Genomic DNA, 26,454 nt, shown 5'->3' on the forward strand with positions numbered 1-26,454 from the left:
CCTCTCTCTTTCCTTCCCTTTTGGTACTCTCCACCTTGGTTTTTTCGCTCTCGACTTCCCTGTAGGGTAAGATAGAATTCTATAACCCAATGGATTTAGATGCTCTTCCCCTCTCATAATTGATTCCACTGAGAGTAAGGTTTAAGTATTTATTACCTATTAGCACTCTCTTCCTCCCCTTCTTATAATATCATTCTTTCCCCTCTCTTCCATGTACCTCTTTATGTGGTATGATTTATCCTATTTTTCTTCTTCTTTCGAGTTTCTCTTGATGCCATCTTCTATTCCCCTCCTCCCTTTTTTTACATGTCGTTTTAAACCACTTAGTACCCCAGCCTCTTCAAGTCTTCTAACTATTTTGATAGAGAAAACAGTTTTTGAGAGTTACAAATGCCATTTTTCCATATAGGAATATAAACAATTTGACCTTAATGAAGCCCTTAAAAATTTTCCCTCTCTTTCTTATTTACCTTTTCATGTTTCTCTTGAATTTTACATTTGAACATCAAATTTTCCATTAGTTTTGGTCTTTTCTTTACAAATACTTGGAAATCTTCTGTTTTGTTAAATGCTCATACTTTTGCCTGAAAGTATATAGCCAATGTTCTTGGGTAGATGATCTTTGGTTGTAGACCCAATTCTCTTGCATTTTTGAATATCATTTTCCAAGCCTTGCTGTCCTTTAGCATGGAAGCTGCCAAATCCTGTGTAATCCTGACTGGGGCTCCTTGATATCTGAATTGTCTCCTCCTGACTTCTTGCAATATTTTCTCTTTGGCTTGGAAGCTCTTGAATTTGGCAATTACATTTCTGGGGGTTGTCTTTTGAGGATTTAATATAGAGAATGATCTATGGACTCTTGTTCAAGAATATCAGGGCAATATTCTTGGGTAATTTCTTGTAATATGATGTCAAGGGTTCTGTTTTTTTCTAGGTTTTCAGGTAGACCTATGATTTTCAAATTGTGTCTCCTAGAGGTCCATCATCTTCTCAGGGAGGATAGTTCATGTTTCCTTCTATTTTGTCATTCTTTTGACTTTTGTTTTATTAATTCTTGCTGTCTTGTGAGATCATTAACTTCTACTTTCCCAATTTTGGTCTTTAAAGACTATGATCTTTTGATTTCCCTTTTTGATTTGGTCTACTCTGCTTTTCATGACTTCCAGCAGGTCAATTCTGGTCTCCAATTTGCTTATTATTTCTTGTGATTTCTGTGCCTCTTTTTCCAAGTGGGAGATTCTGTCTTTTAAAATGTTATTTTCCTTTTGAATTACTTCCATTTCTTTTTCCCACTTTTCTTCCCATTGTTCCTCCAACTTTCTTACTTGGTTCTTGAACTTCAATTTGAATTCCTTGAGATCTTATGACCAATTTCCTTTTCTTTCTTTTTTTTTTTGGAAAGTTTGGATGTGTTTGCTTATTTGTCACTCTTTGCTGTTGCCTCTATACTCTGCTCTTTTTCACCATGGAAGTTATCCAATGTCAGAGGTTTTCTTTTTTTTTCTTTTTGTTGTTTTTTGGTATTTGTTGATTGTAGTTCTTGGGTGTTGGTGGCCATTGCTGTGCTAATTTTATCTTCCCTTCTCAGCCAAAAGTTTGAGTGAGGACGGCAGGCAGCACTCGGTGAAGTGAGCTACAAAGTGATTTTTGCCTTAAAGTTATTTTTCGAGTCTCCACAGCATCTGCTATGGGCAGCTCATCTCTGAGCTGTCTCTGCTTCCTCACTCTGGGTCCTAAGTTTTACTGCCAAGGCTTTGCACTGTCCTCAGGGATAAGACTATAGTGCTCTGAGCTAGCTTCCAAGAATTTAGAGATTGCCCCAACTTTGCTCTGATTTTGGATTGGTAGGTGATATTTGTGTGGGTGATCAGCTCACCCTTTGGTAGGTGTAATTTTACCCCCTTATGGCGTGGAAATGCCTAAACCCTGTCTACCTTTAAGGTTGCGCTCTACAGTAGAGCCCCTTTTCTCATCTCATTTTGATTTTTGTCATTTTGAGATGCTTTGTTGTGATCAGTCATAGGAAGAGTTGTGAAATTCCTTCTACACTACAGCCATCTTAGCTTGGAAGTGGCTCAGTTTCATTTATTAATGACCACTAATAGCCTATAATAAGAAGGACATTATCATTAAAAAAATTATAAACCAAGGGATAAATTACAACTTGATCTAATTATTCTTCCCTTGCTATTATAGATCTCTATATTATTTGAGAATATATATCAAAGAAAAAATTTCCTGAGATTAACTGTTAATAGAAATGTTATTTGTTATAGCATCCTATGCTAAAGCATTTTTACAAAGCAGTGAAATCAGTAAATGGCCTAAGAACAAAATCAACATAAACACTGTTTTCTTAATAGCCATTTGTTGTTATATGTTAGCTAAATGGTATATTTCACAAAAACTTCACTGATTAAGTAAGTGTATATATTTGGTTTAAACCAGTCTGAATAATTGAAAAATCTGAATTATAGGATATCTAAATAAAATAGTAATAGTATTTTTAAATAAATATAGTGTCTCAAACTTGAAGTGTTAATTCTCTAGGGCTGTGATGGTGAACCTATGGCATGCATGCCAAAAATGGCACAAAGGGCCCTTTCTGTAGGTACATTCAGGCCCCTGGCTTAGCTGGCTAAGAAACTGGCCCCACTCCCAAATGTAGGGAATGGAGCACTCTAACTTCCCTCCACCATCTCAGGGGCAGAGCATGACCAGCCCAGGGCTGGTAGTCTGGTCCTGCCACCCCTGAACACCAGAGGAGGGTATGGGGCACTGAAGTCTCCCCACAGAGCTCCACCCTGGCATGGTTGGCCTGTAACTTGGCCCTGGCCCCTCCCCTAAATACAAGGGTGGTTGGGGTACTACAGGCAGCCGGGGGCAGGGCATAGCACACACTGGGAGCTGGGGCACAGGCATGCAGTTTGGGGATTTGGGGGGACATGGCACAGGGTCCCTAAAAAGTTTCAAAAGGTTTGCCATCACTGCTCTAAGGGGACTGCTTTAATGAAGAGATAAGAATTATTTGTCATCAGCATATCAATTGTTTATTTGAGACATTTTCTAAAACATTATAGGTGCCTAAAAGTAGTTTAATAGTTTAAACATTCTTCCTACAAGGTTATTTTTTTGAAGCTGTTCATTTTTTTATAGCTAGTATAAGTGGTAAATTTCAATCCATCCTGTGTGGAGTGGGTTTTGGGGGAGCTAGCACCCCCAGAAATCACTCTAATGAGCAGAAAGGAGACTTTGATAAGATGCTGACACGATGAGATCTTTATTGGTGAAAGAACATTATCATCAGGGAGCACTGCTGTGTATTACCACTGGCTTATAAGAAAAATCCTTAATTTATAGGAAATCTGTATAATGGTTGTCATGAATCACCAATTGTGTATGATACATTTGTTTTTTTATCTGCTATTCCCTTATGGCTCTCTTTGAATCTTGAGATTTCTCAAATTATCACTTTCTCAGTTTAGTCAGGAATATGCAAGGCCACAGTAAGCAACAATCTTTGCAAAAATTTTCAGGCTTTAAGCTCGATAAGGGAACTTGTTCTTCATGTAAAGTTCTTATATATATTTAGGCTCCTGGATTTCTCATGGGAATCTGTAAAATTTTCTTTCTCATGGCAATCTCTGAACTGTAAAATTTCCACTGAGGCATCATTTTCTAAACTTTGAAATGCTGATTGAATATATTACTTGGTCAATTGAGAATCAATAACAAAGAAAAGGAAAGGTGTTTTGTAGGGTAGCACTTAAAAGAAGTACTAAGGTAATCAAAAGGGGATTGGATGGGGGAAGAGCCTTCTCTAGTCACTTCTGGGAGAGGATGCTTCTGCTGTTTGTTGTGTAGACAGGCTTCTTTTCCCTCTTTCCTGAAGGGTCTTAGTTTAACTAAACTATATGGGAAAGTTACAGGGATTATTTATTCTGAAATTATCATTATTACAGCCATATTTGTGAGTAATACACTACTGATTTTACTTCACACAGCCTATCTTAATCAAGAAGTATTTACTAAGCATCTACTTTTATGCTAGGTTCTGTGCTAGGCACTGAGAGTACAAAAAGAGAAAGATCACAGCCCTGAAGACTTTGTATTCTAAGGGTTGGAGGAATAGAATACACATGTATACTTTTTTTCAGAGCAGATACAGGGTACTTTGTAGGATGACACTAGAAGCTAGACAAAATATAAAAGGTATCATATGGAAGATGTCATTTGAGCTGAATTTTGAAGGAAACGGGATTCTAAGAGATGGATGTGAGGAGGCACATATTTAGGCAGACACAGCCAGTTCAAAGGCCCAGAAATAAGAAATGTAATGTCTTGTGAAGAATAGCAAGAAAGCCAGTTTAGCTGGACTGCAGTGTGTGTGTATGAATGAAGGGAAATAATGTGTATATAATAAACTTGGAAAAGTAGTGTGTAGGATGAAACAAAATGACCACCTACCCAAATGCTAATTACAAACCTGAAGTCAGAGAATGGATAGTTGAAGATGCAGGAATGAAGAAGGGAACACTGCCCTAATGGTGATGCCCAATGCATGACTGCAGATATGAGCATTTTATAGATTCCTGATTTGAGGACCCCCCCCCTTCTGTCTGATACCCCATGGTCTGGGGGTCAAATTTACCATCTAGGCATGAAAGTCTACCCAATTAGAAAACAAGAAGTCACATAGCATAAGCCTCATTATGAGCTCCAGGGCTGGGAGAAGGAGGAGGAATAGAGGGGAGAGGAGTGGGACAGGATTCCTCTGACTCCTAAAGATCAGAGGAGATAAGGAGCTGGATAGCTGCCTAATGGTTTTCTTCCTTGAGATAAGAGGCCTTCCAGCTCACTGGGCCTGTGGCAATAATGAAATGTCCTTGAGGTCTTATTCTGAAACCCTAAACAGGCTTTCATTCCCTAATAGGATCTAGGATGGAGGTCCACCCCAAGAAGAACAAATTAATTCTTTTCTCTCCTAACAGTAGGGTGAAGCCAGAAGAACTTTAAGTGCCAAATAGACAAGTTTATATTTGATTCTAGAAGTAGTTTGGAACAACCGAAGTAAGATGAAGGAAAGAGCCAAAGTGATGTGCTCTAACTTATAACTTAAGAAAATATCTGATGACTGTGGAGAATTGGTTGGAGTGGGGAAGAGATGAGACAGGGAGACCAATTACCAACTTATTGTAATGTTCTGGAAAAGAGGCACTAAGAACTGTTGATAAAGGGAGAGGTGTTGTGGAGGCAGAAACTAATAGATGGAATGAATGACAGTATAGGATGACACTTAGGCTAAACTTGGTCGATCAAGAAGATGGTGGTACCCTTAACAGAAATAGAGAAGTTGAGAAGGCCAGGTTGTGAGGAAAAGATACTCTGTTGTGAATGTATTAAATTTGAGGTGTCTATATGACATCCAGTTGGAAATGTTCAAAATAGGTAAGTTGATGATATAGGGCTGGGACTTTATTCATCACAAATTCTCAAATAGTGCGATTATAATTAAATAGAATTTTACAGTCTAAATTCTTTAGGAAAAGCTACTAACTAACTGAAATGTGATATAGTAACAGGGAGAGAGACTATGTATAAGAACAATATTTTAGTAGGCAGTATTCTACAGGAGGGTATGTCCTTTTTGGAAGAAAGTTTTCAAATGTTTGAAAGGATATGATGAAACAAGTGTTAGAATATTATTTAGAGTAAATACTACCCTGAAATAGATTTTAAAGGTGGGAATGAATTTTAGAGAACCAGGTATAAAAAATGGTAGCAATAAGTACAGTATGGTAGCCCCCATTTCTGTCTGAATCTGACAAGAATGATGATAATGATAGAAGCTGGTGAGAAGAGTACTTCTGGATTAGGTTGAGTGGCTTTATAGAGGTTATTGTCCCAAGAAACACGATCCCAGAAAGGAATGCTGGATTTGATAGAGGACTTGAAGAACAGTTTAGTGAATTAGACTGTCAAGATTCAAAGAACTTAGGCATACTGAGTCTTTGTATATTTTAACTTTATGATGACTAGGCAAACCACAAATGTCACTTCTTGAAATCCTGTGGGAAGGGGTTTTAGCAGAAGAATTCCTCAAAGGAAAGAGGCTATCTTATTCTAAAAATAAGCAGGATTGGAAACTGTTTGGGATTTGTATTCAAGGGTGAATGGTGAGAATATTTAGTCTCAAAATACTTGCTTGCTTTTAGACAAAAGTATCATAGTGTGAAATTGATCCAAAAGGGAAACCATTTTCAAGATCCATTTATTCACTAATTCAAAAAATATTTATTAGACACTTATTGCTTACAAATAACTATGGATGTCATTTTGGAAAGAATTGTATTTTCAGTTTGTATCAGCCCCCATCTCCAGGGAATTAATTGCATAGTAGGAAGACCAGATATCAGTACTAATAACTATGTTAATTAGCAATGGTATAGAATATAATTTCATTGCAAAATATTATAAGGGAGAAGGAAAGAATATTATAAGAAGTAAATTATAATAAAAAGGAAAAAATGGGAAGGAAATTAATCTGCAGAAATATTTGCTTGAAACGTGACTGAGCTTGATGATGCAAGATGGTTTTGTGTGTGTGTGTGTGTGTGTGTCTAGACTACTCTTAAAAAACTTTATTTATTTTAATAGCAGATTTCCAAATGAGTTTAATGAAGTTATATGATCCAAATTGTCTATTTCCCTTCTTCCCTCCCTCCTCCTTGAGCTGACATGCAATTCAGTCTGGGTTAAACATGTATTATCATGCAAAACTTACTTCCATATTATTCATTTTTGTAAGTGAATAATCTTATAAATCCAAACCCCCAAAATATAAACCTAAATAAACAAGTGACATATGTTTTTACCTGCATTCCTATTCCAACAGTTCTTGCTCTGGTGGTAGAGAGTATTTGTTTTCATAAGTCCTCAGAATTGTCCTGGATTGTTGTATCATGTTAGTAGCTAAGTCTATCACATTTGGTCATTCCTTAATATTGTTGTTACTGTGTATAACGTTTTCTTGGTTCTGCTTATTTTACTCTGCATCAGTCCATAAAGGTCTTTCCAGCTTTTTCTGAAATCATTCTGTTCATCATTCCTTTTAGCACAATTCTATCACCATCATATACTACAGTTTGTTCAGCCATTCCCCTTTTGAGGGAAATCCTTGAGTTTCCAATTCTTGGCTACCACAAAAAGAGCAGCTGTAAATATTTTTGTACAAGTAGGTCCTTTCCCTTTTTAAAAAAAATCTCTTAGCAATGCAGAACTAGTAGTGGTATTACTGTATCAAAGGATCAAAATGAATTCTTTTATAGGACTTTGAGCATAATTCCAATTTGCCCTCCAGAATAGTTGGATCAGTTCACAACTCCACTGGCAGTGCATTAATGTCCCCATTTTGCCACATTCCCTTCAACATTTATCATTTTCCTTTACTGTCATATTACCAATCTGATAGGTGTGAGGTGGTATCTCAGCATTAGACTGTTTTTAAAGGGGAAAAAAAATAGATGTCTTCTTTTGCTTTCTTCTCTAAACCGTTAAATTCTTCACTTTGAGCAACTTCTGAATTTTTCCCCCCATACTTCATTTTTGGACCTTAAGAACTTTAACTTTGTTATCTGGAACAGGAAGAAGCAAAATTCTGTTTTTTTTGGGGGGGGGTTGTTTGGCCTTGGTATATTTTGTTCCATGTCCTTCATTATATTAGGTATCTTTTTGGTACGTTTTAAATTTCTTGAGTTGATTTTGAGCTATTTTGTTTCTCTTTGGTGTTTTTTATTGTTAAGGGTTTTGTCACTCCCCTTACCTTTCTGGGAAATCACAACTATTAGCAAACAATTTTGTTTGTTTTTAAGTAATAAGTATTTTAACTTCTAAAGTTATGCTCTGATACTTCTTCATAGCATGGATATGACACTGGTTTTATGATGGCTATGGGGATAGGACAAAAATTCTCACAATTTCTACCAAGTTGAAGGCTTATTAGTTTGGGCCTAGCAAAACAGACTTCATTTGTCATCCAAACACCAGCCTACTTATTCAGAAAGATTTTATTAACAGAAGTTTATAAAGTTGTGATAAACTTATTTGGCAACTATAGCTCATGAAGACTTAAGGCATAGTGGAAATTGTGATATTGGTAGTACCCATGCCAGTGACATCACACAAATCACCAGTTAAATCTCTAAAAGTAATATCTTCCTTATTCAAGGAGCTATACTAGACACTGATTCTTTGGGCCACTATCATTTCTATTGTATATCTTTAGACTAGAGTTAGAGTTGTTCCAATTCTACTTAAAACACATCTCTAGGACTTAATTGCCCTTGTCATTCATTAACCCAAATATATCATTTACAGCTGTTCTAGTGGAGATCACTAGACTGACAAACTGATTGACTGAATTAAAAAAAAAATGTTTATTAAGTACCTGCTGTGTGCAAGACACTGTGCTAGATGCTAGAGATACAAAATAAAAATTAAATCATTTCAGCCCTCAAGATGCTTAGGTTATATTTAGGGTAATCCAACACAGATACATGATAAATGAAAGGCAATTTGGGGAGAGCAGAAAAAGCCTCAACTTGGAGAATCTGAGAAGATTTTGGGGAAGTAATTCCTGAAAATAAGGATTCTTAGATTGAGATGATGCATTTTTGAGGTAGTTTGTGTAAATGAGTGGAAACAGAAAATGGAATGTCAATTTCAAGAAACAGCTGATAGCACAGTGTGTTAGGAAAGTAGAGTACACTAAGGGGAATAATTTAAGATAAATTTGGAAAGATAGTTTGAAGTCAGATTTTAGGGGCTCTTTTAATTCTGAGGAAAGCATTTAAAGAAAGCCAGTTTTAAAGTAGACAAACTCATTGGATATTTTATTTTTTTGAAAGGAGAAGAATTTTACAAGTTAAAAAATACTGAAATGCTTTCATTCCAAACAGATTTTAAAAAATCAAATTCCTATTTTGGGGAAGTTTATATAGGAAATATAAAGAAATATTAGAAAGGCTCTCTGCTATGCAAAACCTTACATTTTAGTAGGAGGAATAAGCTATGCTCATAAATATCTATAAAATCTATCATATTTTGTATATGGTACAAACACAATGCAATAAATGTTGAGAGTAAGGGAATTATTACTTTTAACTGTTGTAATCAAGGAAATATTTATTTTTATTAGTCCTCTCTCTTGAGAAATTAGTATGATTTACTTGTGAAAATACCCTAAATCTTGTGTTATTATATCACATAAACATTAACAATTGAAAGCAGCAAGTAACTAGAAAGATGTGGTCTTTTTTTGTCCCAACTCAAATAACTCTGAATTCCATGTTTTTTTAAAAATGGTTTCCCATGGTTCAATGCTGTTTTTTCAATTTAAGAAGCATAAAGGTTACTTTTTTACTTTGAAAATCAGGTATATAGATTTTAGGTATTAATGACATGCTTGCACATTTGGTTTGTTTTCCAGACTGAACTTAGATGTCAGCAAGATAATATAATACTAGAAGATTCAACAAAGTCTTAGATCTGTACGTATGTATTTTAATATAGTTTTAAAATACTTGAATATATTCTAATTATTATTTTTTAAATCCTTACCTTCCATCTTAGAATCAATACTGTGTAGTGGTTTTAAGGCAGGAGAGCAGTAAGGACTAGGTAGTAGTGGTTAAGTGACTTGCCCAGGGTCATACATTTGAAACCTAGACTTTTCCCTTGGAAGTCAACTGGGCTTCTTTGCCCTGGGAATATTGGAGTAGGGTGGGGCAAGCCAAATATTTCACTTTGAGAATCACACATTTTAATTTCATCTCACAATCCCCCCTTTTTTTATTTCAGAGATGTGTTATTCTAACTTGACTCAATTTCTCTTTTCACTAACTGTGTGCTTTCCCATCCCAATGCTGAGGAACCATTTCAGCTTCCAGTTCAAAATCTTACTCATTTATCTTTTCTACATCTCAGACTTTTTGTTTCCTCAAAATCAGCATTCTTGGTACTGTTATCTGCATATTCTCAACAAAGTTTCTTATGGAGACAGAGATAATCAGTACAATAGCAATTAATAACATTGATTAAACAGTAGGCATCCTTGCAATTGAGTAATAATATTCCCCTATTGTAAACAAACTTCATCTTTAGAAATCATCTTCTGATAGTCAGGGATGGGTCTTCTCAGGAAACTTGCTCCCTCTACTCCAAGTTGCTTGCAGAGATATTTGAGATGTTCCTGCTTAAAATCTTTTGCAAGGCAGATTCTAACAATATTTATGAACACATAAGTAACAACACTTTTGCAGATAAATTAAAACTGGAAGTTCCCTTTTATAACTATTTCTACAGGACCTTGACAGTGATCACAGATCATTAAAAATCTCACTATTTAGCTAGCATTTGAAAAATTCTAACTTTCAACTATCAATCTACTTGGTTGTTTGGGAAATGGGAACTTTCATTTTACAATTTGCATTCTGTATTGATTATAGGAAATTGTCATAAAAGGAAATGGCAGGGAAAGATTATAACTGTCTTCATGCCTTAAGAGGACACCAAGTGACTTTTCACTGTCTGATTTCTTATACAGGCTAGAGCTTTCAAAGGCTCATTCTATAACTGTTTCCCTCAGGGATCATCAGATTTGGTGAGCCTTACCAAGTCAGAAGGTTCCCATCCTAACTTTAGGCTAAGGTTCTCTCCCAACTCCTTATAAGGACTGCCACTTCTCCTCTGAGTACCTTGTCCTTCTTCTTTTCTTGAATGGTGAATTGATCATCAGACAGCTAAACTTGAATTCCAAGCTCATGATAATATCAGTTGAGATCTCAAGAGCCTTTTCACCATAAGTGGCAAAATCTCTTCTGAAAGCCCTATAAGTTTACAGATAAAATGCTTTTCTCTTTAACTTTCCCATACAGTAAATACTAATTCTGTATTTTCTTTATACTTTCTCTGGCTCTTTCTAGCCCTTACATATTCTTCTTAGTCTACAATATATCTAACTGAGTTCATTGCTTAAACTTGCTAGTCTCAAAGTATTCACTCTTTTTTTTCCCCTTCAAAGCCTCTGCTTAAAGCAGAATAGAACTTTCGGTTTTGCCTTCTCCACCTCACGTATCCTACATATGTGAAACTTTACATATTATGATATTCCTCCCAATGGACTTTACTTAAAAACCCTATACTCTGGTTAAAATTCCTTAACAACTTGTTTCTTTCATATTCTCATCCAACATTCCTCTTCACCTTTTTCTACTTGCTTTTCACCATCCTTATTCAAATAAATTTCACTCCATCAGGTATTATTTTTACCTGCTAATTAGTAGCTCAAAATAACCCAGATTATTATTCTTACAAATTGCATCATTTACATACTATATCTTAGCATATGGTCTTCATCCAATTAACCTCAGACATTAATTTAGTCCGCAGTATAAATAAGAAATCATTTGCAATTAAACATATTCACATGATATAGGCAGATTGCATTTAAACACATTGATTGTATTTAAATAATGAAATCATTCTTGACTAAAGTACAACTTTTGGCAGCCATCCATATAACAAGTTCCATTTAAAATTTATCAATTTGAAACATCTTTCCCAATGCTCATAGCATTTTTCACTTTCTTAGATTACATAAAATCTTAATGTTTCATCATCTTTTATTTCTATAAAGCTGGTTCTAAATTCTTATATACTATAAGTTATTGAATTCTTCACTGAACAGCCAGCAATTATTATGAGTTTTCTTTTCATCTGTTTCTTGAAACAAACTCTTTCTGACAAACAAGCTGGTTACCCATTACATTGATTAGGAAAGACATTAATCAATCCAAAAAAATAGACTATTTTGTAGTACTGAGTCACCTTTACATTCATTTTTCTCAATTCAATGAGCACATTTCAGAATCATTTGTGATTTTCCAAAATCACATATACACACATTCCAACCTTGAAGTTAACACCATTTAAGAAAATCCAGTTGAGAAATCAAACACTTCTTTCGTTCCTCCTTTCCACCTTCCCTCTCTGTGGCTATCACAGTAGAAAGGAGGAAAAAATGTCAAACAGATTTTTTTACCTGCCGTTGTCTTCTCTAAAGCAGAGGGCATAATCCCTTTTCACTCAGTTAAGCTATCTTATAGATTAAAGAACTCAAAATTCACATTGAAGTGCCTTTTTTTAGTCTTTTAACTCACTCTCCTGTCTTTCCAACCTCCCCCATGATCTGGAATGATGGGAGAGAGAGAGTTATCTCATCAGTCACATAGAGGTTCCCTCCTCCCCCAACACAGTTACAAAGACAGACACTAAATAGCTAAATAAACTTGACAGCATGCTTCATGTTTCAGGATCCTCAAATTGGTGAGCCACTGATCAGTCTGCTGGTGTAAAATAATATAGTTCTTGATGGGGAGCGCTAACTACTAATATTCCCCTGAAATTTAATTTCCTGCTCTCTTCTTCCAAGATAGTGGTTGCAATTTGCTCTTTCTACTGGATCCTCTTGTTACTGGATCCAAAATCTTGGATAGAAAAACTGCTGGTCTCTTTTGTCCTCCCCAAGTTATGAGAGGACTCCAAGGTCACATCCTTATCCACATTAGCAAACAGGTGGAAAGGTCTATTTAAAAAAGCCAGGGCTAACACAAGTACTGATTGTAAAGCCCTCTTCAGTTCTGAGAATTTCTCTTCTCCCTCTGAGTCCCACCTTATGGAGTCTGGAGGTTCTTTCTCTGCAAATTATAATTGCCCTGATGTTTTCTCTTGTTCATAGTTCACTACTATTGGTTGGGTGATTTTTTCCTTTTACCCCAGTCACAATAAGTTTCCTGTCTCTAAGCCTAGCCCCTGAGGGTAGCACAATAAAGGATGGCCTAGCAGTGCCCATATCTATCAGGAAGGCAACTTCCACTTCCTGATCTTCTGTGTTATCAAGGGCTCTGGGTGGGAGTCATCACAGAGCTCCTGACTCCCTGAGTCTACAGTCTCTGTGAGAGAGAATCTTCTGTTATTTTTGTCTCAGGACAATCCTTTCCATAGCTATAGCCACATGTGACTTCTGGAGTCCTTCCCAATTGATTGTTCCATCCTTTTTTTCTGGGAATTATTTCATTCCTAGTCTGTCCTTCCATTGCTCCATTGTCACAAATACCTTTTGAGCTTGCTGGAAGAGCTCATCTAATGGCTTATTTACCTAATCTTCCACTTTCTGGAGCTTCCTACTAATATCTGGCCAGGGTTTAGTCGCATCTAGGCCAGAGTTCACAAAATCATTCTCTCTCTCCTGTTTGGCTTTGGACACCTCATTCAGATTCTGATTCTGGAGCACAGCTGTTCTTATGCCCTGAATAATAATTCTCCTACAATCTCTCATATTCTCCTGATGACCTGGAATACCAGGATCCCAGTTAGTATCTTGGAGAGAGAAATTCTGTTCACCCCCCAGTCCACCTTGGACTACAGGGTGCTCATTAAACCAGGCCCTTATGTCAGCTTGCCTGATCTAGCATGATTGCTCATGCTGAGACAAGATGATCCACTTCAGAACCACTCAGGAGGAGCATTAACAAATCGAATCTCCAGCCCAAATGGGACTTACTTTAATGGGTACTACTTCACTGTGTGTAGTGGTCCACCCCCACCCCTACCGGGCAGATTCCTCTCATTCCTCACTAGCTGTCTAAGTTCTCAACACAGGAGTCCAAGAGGAATAGATAAGAGAGGCTAAATTCTCCTCAGGTGAGGGTGGGAGTACCTGGGGAATAAAAAGAGGAAGTGGTGGAGAAATATGGGGATCCAGAGCTGGTAAATATGAAGGAGGAAGAACTTCAGATGAAGCCCACAAATTCTTATTCTCATCCTCCCTTAAAAACCTCCTCCTCCTCCTTACGTAATTCTGTTATCTCCCTTTCCTCCTTTTTCTCATTTAAAACAAACATTCCCACGTCTGGCAGCCAGAGGGCAGCAGAAGCACATTTGTCCTCCTGTCTAGGCTATTTTAAATATATAAGGAAATTTAATAGTTCACAAGCCTACTCCTCTGTGGAACCAAACCTGGGCCAATACAAGGCACTTTTACCAGGGATGCCCTTCCCACTGGAAACAACAACATTTTATCATTTCCTCTTTATCCATATGTTTATATTGGGATGAACTATCCCAGGTTTGTAATTTAACCCATAAAGGGCTGTCTCTCGGGATTTCCTATGAACTCTTTTTTTCCTCCTTGCTATTCTTTTTTCTTGAACTTCCTTGCCCCATTCTGATATTCCGTGTTTGTTTATCTTAGAATCAAGGTGTCTAAAAACTCTGTAAAAATCTTTCCTGATAATTCCCCCAGTTTGCTTATTTTGGATTCATTAGTCCAAACATATTCTGAAAATTGGTCAACTTGACCTGCTTACTTTTGGACTCACCAGTGCAACCTGTGTCTTGCCTGAGATATCTTCAGAAAATAAACCCTAGCTTTGCTCACCCCTGGACTTCTTACTCCAGAATATCTTGCAAAGTTAGCCAGAGTTTGTTCAACCTTGCAAATCCTCAACAGACTTGGGAACCTCCTCCCATTTTGTCTCGTTCCCTGGATTTCTTAAACACACACAACACTTGTTTTGCCTCATTTCTGACTGGATTCCTCCTGGGAGACTGAAAATGCATACTCTGAGATTCCACTCTTGCTCCACACCTGATGCCTCACACCCATGCACATCCAAAGGAACTCTTCGGAGTAAGGATCAAACCTCTCTCACACCTTGAGCCTTTCTCTGCTTTAGTCTTCTATGCTCTGTGGTTTCACTTTCACTCTCTTATCCTTCCTCCTGGACCCACAGACCTCCTCTTGGGAGGCAGCCAAAAATACTGGCTGACTGGTCTTGCTTACCAAAAGAGGGAACTGAGAGAACTCACTTGCATTCCAGAATCCTGGATGAGCCCCCAAACTGAGTGGGATGAGATTATGTGTAGCTTGAAAATCTCTTACCCTCAATAAAGTGGATGAGAGAAATCCAGTGATAAAGGAACAGTTTTTATTCTCCATTCAGAAAAGGCGGCATATTGCACTAGTGACAATATCCTAGCATGACAGATACCCTAAATGCATGGCAAGTTGCTCTAATAGCAAAATGCAGAGCCTGAGTGTAAGAACAGAATTTTTATAGTAATCCTGACACAAGATTCCACCCTCCTTTCTCATCTATCCCCCTTCTTATTGGGAGGGGGCTATGATGTTTGCAGTCTTGGAGCAATTATACAAATTAATGAAGTACCTCCCAACAAGATTATCATTCCCCTAATAAGAGTTCCATTCCCCCAAAGTTCCCATAAGAAAAGAAACTGGGCTGTGTCATTCATCCTTCAAATTAGAAGTAAAAATGTACTTTCCCAGGCTGGTTTGTCCTGCTATCAAAAATGTTCTTGTGAATTTAACATTATTGAAATCTGCTAAAGTCTTTCCCCTAGGAAAGTCAACTGGGAGTCTTTGCCTTTGGAATATTGGAGTTGGGGAGGGACAAGCTAAATAGTTCACTTTGAGAATCATACACATTTTAATTCCATCTCATACATCTGAGTATTTCTAAACACCTATTGAAATTATGAGGACATTTCTCATCTATTTAAACATTTTATCTTTCCTTCCTTCAAATCCTGAGTTCATAGGGGGAAAAAGAAAGAGATTAAAAGAAAAAGTAAACAATATATGGAACCTTCACAAATACTAGGGACAGGAAGCTTTGACAGTAAATAAAATTTGGATTCGATTTGAGGTGGCTTTTGGGGCAGGAGAGAGATACTGAGGATAACTATGATCATATAAGAAACAAGACATCAACAAAAACATTTTAAAAAAAGGAATGAGTTTGAAATTATGTAATTCTAGACTTTAATGAAAAAATCAAATTTTATTTTAGAACCTTGAATGATTATCAAATTTTATTCTATTTAAAAAAGACTAGTTTTACTTAGCTTCCACTAAACTACCTAATTTTTTCCTCATTGGCAAGATCATTTTAGACTGAAAAAACAAAATAAATCTTCTTCTAGACTTGATCCCTTTATCAAGGCTTTAGGAGCAGACAAATCAAGAGTGAAGCTGAAAATTTGGGAAAGATGATTCGAAGTAGATCTAAAAGTCCTCGACGTCCTTCTCCACCTCCCAGGGTATGTTTGGTATGTTATGTTACATTTATATTATTATATATTGCTATATAATTTGAACAAAATATCTTCTTTGGCTTTCATATTGATTTAGCATTAAGTGTTTAGTGGGTGACTCATAGAGATACTCTTGACTGTGTAACAAATACAGAGATGTATCGTACTTTTTGAAAGTAAACAAACTGGGTAGGGAAAAAAGTCAGATGAATGGGAACAGTTTGAGAAAATGAATTTTTTTTGTTTTTTTTAGAGGTAGCTATATTAATCTCACCTTCTTAGTAAGTACTGGTGGGCATATTTAGATTGAGGTTGCATACACTGATCATTATTAGTGGAAGAATTACTAGATTGGTAATTAGGAAGGTTCTGGATTCAAATCCCACCTTAGATGCATAACAGCCGTGTTTTTTCCTGGTCAAGGCACTCCAGTTTGCAGAGTTTGTTTCCTCAACTACAAAATAAGGATGATTCTAATAATAATTGCATTGCCTACTTGAGAGAATGTTTGGGAGGAAAGTACTTTATAAACCTCAAAACATGATTAATAAACAAGCTGTTAATCTGTTATGCAGAAGGTGAGTTGTGAGGAAGTAGATATAATTTACTTGTTTAAAAAGCTTGATTGTGAAAGCTAAGAAATAATAGCCAATGAAAGCTGTGCAGTAAAGTGTAGTTTTTCCATTAGAGAGAAGACTATATGTATATATATAATATAGTTCAAGGCAGAGTAAAGACAGGTATACTTGTTTCAAAAACCTAAGTGACAAGACTTATAAAATTTTTATAATGATTTTAGGGAGCAAATTGTGATGCAGACCTTATGAAAACAAGAGATCGTGAGGAACTTAAGTGTATGTTGGAAAAATATGAGCGTCACTTGGCTGAAATTCAGGGTAACGTCAAAGTTCTCACATCTGAAAGAGACAAGACCTTTCTTCTTTATGAACAGGTAACTTTATTTATAGGTGGGCAAAAAAACTGATTAATTTATCCCACTATAAAAAGTGTATATATATTCCTCACAAAGTTCTTTTTTTCCCTTTTTTAAATTTAAAATAGTTTTCTACAGTTACATGATTCATTATCTCCCCCCATCCCTGAGTCTTCCCCCTCCCCCCACTCCCCAGGGTTGACAGGTAGTTCCACTGGGTTATACATGTATCACTGTTAAAAACCTATTTCCAAATCTGCCATAGAGTGATCTTTTAACATCAGAACTCTAATTGATGACAATATCCATATTGAATTACGTGATCAATCATATGTTTTTCTTCTGTGTTTCTGCTCCCACAGTTCTTTCTCTGGATGTGGATAGTGTTCTTTCTCATAAGTTCCTCTGGATTTTCCTGGGTTATTGCATTGCTGCTAGTAGAGGAGTCCATTACATTTGATTGTACCACAGTGTATCAGTCTCTATGTACAATGTTCTCCTGGTTCTGCTCCTTTCACTCTGCATCAGTTCCTGGAGGTTGTTCCAGTTCCCATGGAATTCCTCCACTTTATTATTCGTTTGAGCACAATAGTATTCCATCATCATCAGATACCACAATTTGTTCAGCCATTCCCCAATCGATGGGCATCCCCTCATTTTCCAATTTTTGGCCACCACAAAGAGCGCAACTATGAATATTTTTGTTCAAGTCTTTTTCTTTATTTTCTCTTTGGGGTACAAACCCAGCACTGGTATGACTGGATCAAAGGGCAGACAGTCTTTCATTGCCCTTTGGGCATAGTTCCAAATTGCCCTCCAGAAGTATTGAACCAATTTACAACTCTACCAGCAGTGTATTAGTGTCCCAATTTTGCCACATCCCCTCCAACATTGATCACTTTCCTTTGCTGCCATATTGGCTGGTCTGCTAGGTGTGATGTGGTACCTCAGAGTTGTTTTCATTTGTATTTCTCTGATCAGGAGGCATTTAGAACACTTTTTCATGTGCTTATTGATAGTTTTGATTTTTTTCTGTGAAAACTGCCTATTCATGTCCCTTAACCATTTGTCAATTGGGGAATGGCTCAATTACAAAATTCTAAATATGTACTTTCTAATGCCATTAAACAAGTGAGAGGCACAAATGCTTTATATGACTTTCTTAACAAAATTTTATTTTTTATTGTTTTGTTATTGTGGGTAAGAATGTTTTTTATATACATGAGTATATACATTTTGGCAACGGATAGTAGATGATTTTTAAATGATGGGCACAAGTCCCTGAAGGGTAGAAACCCGAGATTTTGTGGGATAGAAAAGTTCTAAAAGACAAATAATTACTTTGTAAACTCCCATATCATTGCTAAATAGGCTTATTCCCTTAAGAGACAGCTCAACCCCTTCTGCATGAAGCCTTTCCTAACCCTCCTAAATGTTCTAGTGACCTCCCTTTCAGAAGTATTTAACTACTTTGTGTGTACATGTACAAGCATATATACATACATATATTGTTTATATGTTTTTATATATGTGAATATAACTTTAAATATAACTTTATAGTCATACTGTATGATTTTTTTATATGTACTTCTTTCCTCATTAGCCTATAAGCCAAGTTCAAGCAGGGATCTTTACATTTCTTTTTCTTGTATCCACAGCACATAGCACATTGCTGGCATATATCAGATACCTAATAATACTTGGTGATTCATTGAACAAGCACTCATAAGAATGCTTTTGCTTGAATTCTAAAAAAATCTGACTAAAAGGACTTTAAATAAAAGGAACGGAGTAGAAAGAAAGTTCTACATATATACACCAAAATACTTAACTGATACCTTGGAGAATAGCTATAAGGAGGGGAGAAAAGGAGGTTTAAGACACATAAAACTTCACAGGAAACAAAGTCCAAGAAAGGAGCCAATAAAAACAGTAACAACAATAACAACAACATGGTTTTATAGAACTGTGTGCATATATGGTCAACAAATAAGATGAATGCTTTAGATCCCAATATAAGGAGGAAAATTTCACCTAACAGATGCTATTGAGGCTTGGTGGGTTGGCAAAATTAGATAAGGTGGGTTCTGGGATAGCATCATATATTAAGGCAATTTGTTTGAGGAAATCTAGAAATCAGAAAGGGAGAAAACATGATATAGAGCATGTAGATGAAAATCAACAGAATTAGAGAAATGATAATCATCCAAACCTTCAAAAAACTACCTGGACAGGGGGCAGCTGGGTGGCTCAGTGGATTGAGAGCCAGGCCTAGAGACAGGAGGTCCTGGGTTTAAATCTGGCCTCAGATACTTCCCAGCTATGTGACCCTGGGCAAGTCATTTGACCACCCATTGCCAGGCCCTTACCACTCTTCTGCCTTGGAACCAATACACAGTATTGATTCCAACATGGAAGGTAAGGGTGAAAGAAAAAGAAAAGAAAAGAAAGAAAGAAAGAAAGAAAGAAAGAAAGAAAGAAAGAAAGAAAGAAAAGGAAAAAGAAAGAGAGAGAGGAAGGAAGGAAGGAAGGAAGGAAGGAAGGAAGGAAGGAAGGAAGGAAGGAAGGAAAGAGGAAAGAAGGAAGGAAGAAAGAAAGAAAGAAACAAACAACTACCTGGACAGAAAAAGAAAGTAGATGAGGAAATTAGGAAAAGATCAAAAGTTTGGCATGAAATACTCAGGATGGAAGCATACATATTTATTTGTACTTTTACTGAGTTTCTCCATGCCAAAGCAAAATAATGTATACTTTCTTCACTTGCCTCTATTACAGTTTCAAAAGATGTATGACTCAACAAGGTATGATTATCACCCTCCAGGCAGTGAAAGTTGCTGGGGTAGAAATGGAAAAAAAAATTATGGGAAAAGTGTCTACTACATTTTTATTGGAGGAAGAGAAAGCTGGGAATAATTAGGTGTGCACTGTGCATTTTGGAAGAATAGTTAGAATGCCTCAAAATGAATTCTGGAGCAGCATAACCCACAAGAAGATTGAGTAAAATAATTTTTCAGCCCAACACAACTTAGAAGACCAGCAAAAAAGATTTTTATGCATGAGTGAAGTACAAAGCAGCACACCAAGGGAGGCCTTACCAGGACAGCAGCAGGTATTGGGGGTGGCTGAATTAGCAGCAAAGACTTCTGGAGCTCACAGCCCCAAGCCATAAGAGGAAATTGGACAATTGCTCAGAAAGTGATTGGAGGGGTCTTTTTACTGGCTCTGGGCACAAGATTCTAATCACATTGCCCATATGCAGATTCAGGCCATGGTCATAGGGTGAAGAGGAGCACTATTAGCACTTACATTAGCACTTACAGCCACAATAGAGCAGGGGATGTCTCTGATTATAGTTTCAGGGAGGAAAAGTGTGCTTGTAGTTACTCAAAGACCAGAGCACAGGTGAGGAGAGTTTTGAACACACCTCTCCCTACATCATACTATCTTGGAAGAACTGGAAGCATATAGATCCCAGAATTAACTCTGAAGGCAGCTGTACAAAGAACCTCAAACTTTGAACAGTGCTCCCTTCACTATAGTTACAGAGCCCAACATTAACAGTTTTTTAAGTTAAGCAACAGATAAAGAAACTTAACATAGAAAGTTATTTTGGTGATAGGGAAGACCAAAAATACAAACTCTATAGACAACACAAAGTCAATACTGCTTCAACAAAAACTTCAAAGAAAAATAGGAATTGGTCTGAAGCCCCAAAAGAATTAATGGAGGAGCTCGAAAAAAGATTTTAAAAATAAAAAGAGGTAGAAGAAAAATTGGGAAAAGAAATGAGAATGATACAAGAAAAATATGGAAAAAGAATCATCAGCATGGTAAAGGAGGCACACAAAAAATGCTGAAAAAATTAATACATTATAAAACAGAATAGACCAAATGGTAAAAAAAGGTACAAAAATTGAGTGAAGAGTACTTTTTAAAAAGCAGGATTGGTAAAATGAAAAAGGAAGAATTGATCATATAGAAAAAGAGGTACACAATTCACTGAGGAAAAGAATTCTTTCAAAAGCAAAATTGACCAAACAGAAAAAGGGGTACAAAAACTCACTCAAGAAAACCATGTTTTAATAATTAGAATTGTATAAATGGAAGCTAATGATTCCATGAGATATCAAGAAACAATTAAAGTCAAAATAATGAAAAAATAGAAGAAAATGTGAACTATCTCATTGAAAAAAAGAACTGACCTGGAAAAAATTCTAGGAGAGATCATCTAGGAATTATTGGACTACCTGAAAGCCATGATCAGAAGAAGAGCTTAGACTTCATCTTTCAAGAAATTATCAAGGAAAATTGCTTTAATAGTTAGAACTAAATCTGGCCTCAGACACTTCTCAGCTGTGTAACCCTGGGCAAGTCACTTAACACCCATTGCCTAGCCCTTACCACTCTTCTGCCTTGGAGCCAATACTCCAAGACGGAAGGTAAGGGTTTAAAAAAAAATAGTTAGAACTAGAAGGCAAAATAGAAATTGAAAGACTCCATCAATCTTTTGAAAGACATCCTAAAAGGATACCTCCCAGCAATTTTATTGTCAATTTCTAGAATTCCCAGGTCAAGGAGAAAATATAGTTAGCAGCTAAAAAGAAACAATTCAAATATTGTGAAGCCACAGTCAGGATGACACCCCATTTAACTGTTTCTACATTAAAGGATTGTAGGGTCTGGAATATGGAATTCCATAGGGCAAAGGAGCTAGGACTTCAACTAAGAATTACTTACCCAGCAAGACTTAGCATTATCTTTCAGGGGAAAAAATGGGTTTTCAATGAAATATGAACTTTCAAACATCCCTCATGAAAATTTTATTTTCAAATACAGGACTCAAGAAGCACATAAAAAAGTAAACAAGAAAGAGAAATCAAATTATATTCATTCAATAAGGTTAAATTGTTTGCATATCCAAATAGGAATATGATTCTCATAACTCCCAAGAACTTTATCATTAATAGGGTAGTTAGAAGGAGTATACATAGAGGGCAAGGGTGTGAGTTGAATAAAATGGGATGATGTAAAATAAAATTAAGGTATGAGAAAGAGGAATGCATTGGGAGGAAGGGAAAGGGGAATGGGGTAAGACATCTTACATAAAAGAGACATAAAAGAACTTTTATAGTGGGGGTGAAGATGGGAGAGGTGAGGAGGGAAACACATGAATCTTATTCTTATCGTAGTTTGCTCAACAAGGGAAGAATATACACAATCAGTTGGGCATCGAAATCTATCAAGTTGGAGGGAAAGGGGATAAGAGAAGGAGGGGTAAGGCTGATAGAAAAGAGGGCAAATTGAGGGATATGGTAATCAGAAAATAAAGGAGAAAATATGAAGGAGAGTAATACACAGTAATCATAATGGTGCAAAGGTTTTTATGACAAATCTCTAATAAAGGCTTCATTTCTCAAATACATGGAGAAAGGAGTCAAATGTGTAAGAATACAAGTCATTCCCCATTTGATAAATGGTCAAAGGATATGAACAGGCAGTTCTCAGACAAAGTAATTAAAGTTCTTTATAGTCACACAAAAAATGCATTGTCATTATTAATTAGAGAAATGCACATTAAAAACAACTCTGAGGTACCACCCCATACCTTTCAGATGAGGTATTATGACAGAAAAGGAAAATTACAAAACTTATAGTGAATGTGGGAAAATTGTGGGGAGTTGTGAACTGATTCAATCATTCTGGGGAACAATTTGGACCTATGACCGAAGGGCTATAAAACAGTACATATTCTTTGATCCAGTAATACCATTTTTAGGTTTGTATTCCAAATAGATAAAAAACAAAAATAAGGATATGTATATGTACAAAAATATTGAAAGCAGTTCTTTTTGTGGAGGCAAAGAATTGGAAACGGAGCATATACTCATCAATTGGGGAATGGCTTAGTAAGTTGTAGTATATCATTATAATGGAATACTGTTATGCTGTTAGAAATGATGACCAGGAGGAGCTCAGAAAAACCTGGAAATAAACTGAAGGAGAGTGAAGTAAGCAGAACCAGGAAAATATTGTACATAATGATAGCAATATTGTATGCTGAACAACTGTGAATAACTTACCTATTCTCAGCAATACAATGGTCCAAAACTATCCCAAAGGACTCATGATAAAAAATGCCATCTGCTTCTAGAGAAGGAATTGATGGAATCTGAATCTAGACCAAAGCAAGCATTTTTCACTTGCTTCCTTAATTTCTTTTTGTTCCAGTTTCCTTCCTTAAAAGGGTTTGTATGGAAAATTGTTTCACATGATTGCACATGTAAAATATGTATGTGTGTCTGTGTGTATATCAGATTGCTTACCATCTTGGAGAGAGGGAGAGAATTGAAGCAAGATTCTTTTTAAAAAATTTTCCCAATTACATTTGCCAATTACCAATCTCAGTTGTTTTCTTCCCTCCCTTCCTTCCCCCTTCTTGAAGATGGTAGGCAATTTGATTTGGGTTATACATATATTATCTTGCAAAACATATTTCCATATTGGTCATTGTAAGAGAAAACTCAAATAAAACCAAAACTCCAAAATAAAAGCATAAATAATCTATTGTGAAAAACAGTATGCTTTGATCTGCAGTCTGACTCCAACAATTCTTTCTCTGGAGGTGGATAGCATTCTTTGTCATAAGTCCTTCAGAACTGTCCCAGATCATTGTATTGCTGAGAGTAGTTAAGTCTTTCGTAGTTGAGAATTGTACATTATTGCTGTTTCTGTGTACAGTGTTCTGGTTCTGCTTATTTCATTTTGCATCAGTTCATGTAGGTCTTTCCAGCCTTTTCTGAAATCATCTTGCTTATCATCTTGCTTATCATTTCTTACAGCAGTATTCTATCACCAACATGAACCAGGATTTATTCAGCAATTCCCCAATTGATGAATATCCCCTCAAAGAGCCACTATAAATATTTTTGTACAAGTAGCGCCCCCCCCCCAATTTGATCTCTTTGGGATACACACCTACTAGTGGTATTACAGGATCAAAGGGTATGCACAGTTTTTATAGTCCTTTGGGTGTGGTTCCGACCTTCCCTCCAGAATGGCTGGATTAGTTCACAACTATACACCAGCAATGCATCAGTGTCCCAATTTTGCCACATCCCCACAACATTTATCACTTTCCTTTATTGTCACATTGGCTAATCTGATAGTTATAAAGTGGTATCTCAGAGATGTTTTAATTTGAATTTCTCTATAATCAAGAGCAATTTGGAACATTTTTTATATGATTACTGATAGTATTGATTTCTTCACCTGAAAATGCCTTATTTATATCCTTTAACCATTTTTCAGCTGAGGAATGACTTGGAGTCTTATAAGTTTGACTTAGTTCTCTATAAATAGAGAATTAATAGAAATTAGACTTTTATTAGAGAAATTTGCAAAAAAAAATTTTCCTAGTTTGTTGCTTCTCTTCTAATCCTGTTTATATTGGTTTTGTTCATATAAAACCTTTTAAAATTTAATTTAATAAAAATAATTCATTTTATATCTTATAATGTTATCTATCTCTTATTTGGTCATAAGTTCTTCCTTTCTCCACAGATCTAATGTCTGTTTCTTGTATATAAAAGATCTACCATAAAAGTCTTAAGTTATCACTAAAGACTAGGTACTTATTCAGGGTGTCATAGAAAGCATTCTTTAGGTGTCAGCTAGACTAGAATACCACAGAAGTTCCTTCCACATCTGCAGTTCTCTTGTTCTGTGAGTGTACAAAGTCATTTAAGTTCAGCTATTTATCTTCTACTCTGAGCTTGGCCTATTGACTTAAAATTTTCTATCCCTTTCTGATCAGTAAGCTATTTTCATCAAAACATTATTTTGAAAAATGTCAAATCATTGTTTCTCTTTGAAAACGAAGGGCAAGCAACAACAATCTTTGCTACTGAAAATGAAAGAAAAATTCTTTTTAACAAATACATGCAGTTTAACAAAACAAATTTATTGGCCATGACCAAAAAATATATATGTCTTGTTCTGCATCCATTATTTATTACTTCCATGTCAGGAGTTGAATAGCATGCTTCACCACCAGACCTGGAGCCAGGAACACCTGAGTATGAGAATCTAGCCTCAGATGCTTACAACCTGTATGAGTCTAAACGAGACATTTAACTGCTGCCTACTTCAGTTTCTATATTTTTTAAAAAGAGGATAAATATCACCTACTATGTTGTTGCGAAGCTAAAATGAGATAATATTTGTAAAGTGTTTTGTAAACTTTAAAGAACTACATAAATGCTAGTTACTATCATTAACCATGTCTGGAATCATAGTTGATCATTGTGTTAATACAAGTTCGTAAGCTAGGATACTATTTTGAAAAATATCCAATTCTTATGAGAATAGTTAATATTATATATAAATTTAGGTTTCCTAATATATTTGATGAATTAAATTGAAAAATAATACCTTAAGTGCATTATTAAATGGATATAATCTTCATTTAACAAATATTTATTGAGCATTTATAAAGCATTATCTAAAGGACTTGTAAACCATTATGCTAGGCCTTTGAGAAATATACAAAAAGAAAGTTCCTGCTTTCTAGGGACTTACAATTCAATTGTGAAAATATGACCTATATTCAAATAATTGTAATGTAAGTCACATGTGTTTTGCCCTTTGAATGGTAGAGACAATAATTATGGAATTTCAAGGAGATTTCTTTCAATCAGTCTGATGAAGGAATGATGTATGAGCAAAATAGACTTTGAGCTGGACTCTGAACACTTTATTTAGGCAGAGGAGTAGGACAGAGTATTGCAGGTTAGAGAAACAGTTTATATCAATAAAGGATAAAGATTGAAAAGTATTAAAAAACATTCAGAAGATAGTATATAGCTCATTTTGAGCTAAAGTGGAAGGTTTCTATATGGGAAAACATTTGAGATAAAGCTTTAAAATAATTAAAACTTAAAACTAGAGTTGTCATTTTTTAATCTAAAAAGCTCAAAGCATTGTAAATTATATTCTCAAATTAGGAAAGTCAATATATGATGCATTTCTTAATGTATCAGTACCTCCTCCTCATCTGGTATTTTGGCTCCTTCCTATTCCTGTTCACATGACTATAGGGAAGCTCAAATTATGGATGACCTTTAGGTATACCAAGAAGTTTAGAATTTATTCTTTAGATGATAGAAAGCTGCTGAAGGTCTTTGGACACTGAAGCAGGATGAGCAAAGGAATTTTTATAGGAGCATTATTGTGCTAGCTGTGTATTTAGTAGTAGAGGAGGAAGAGGTTAGAGCAGATACGTGGATACATTTCAGGTATTTACTGAACTTAAATGGGGAAAAGTATACCTTTATTTCAATAAAACTGGC

At 35.9% G+C, this 26,454-nt stretch overlaps 1 protein-coding gene across 20 annotated transcripts in view; it reads left to right on the forward strand.

Annotated features, from left to right (window-relative positions):
• Window positions 1-26,454, forward strand: part of TSGA10 (testis specific 10) — a 121,740-nt gene that overhangs the window by 25,637 nt on the left and 69,649 nt on the right. For 10 of the 20 annotated variants that reach the window (XR_001624123.2, XM_016424854.2, XM_056808663.1 and 7 more), the window contains 3 exons: window positions 9,488-9,548; window positions 16,063-16,188; window positions 16,973-17,125. Coding sequence is in view for 18 of the 20 variants with exons in the window: in XM_016424854.2 (XP_016280340.1) it covers window positions 16,129-16,188; window positions 16,973-17,125 (213 nt within the window). In the remaining 2 variants the exon portion in view is untranslated. The remainder of the gene's footprint in view (window positions 1-9,487; window positions 9,549-16,062; window positions 16,189-16,972; window positions 17,126-26,454) is intronic. The other 10 variants (XR_471242.3, XM_056808660.1, XM_056808666.1 and 7 more) reach the window with 3 other exon arrangements.

Source organism: Monodelphis domestica, chromosome 8, assembly GCF_027887165.1.
Source record: "Monodelphis domestica isolate mMonDom1 chromosome 8, mMonDom1.pri, whole genome shotgun sequence".
Taxonomy (NCBI): Eukaryota; Metazoa; Chordata; class Mammalia; order Didelphimorphia; family Didelphidae; genus Monodelphis; species Monodelphis domestica.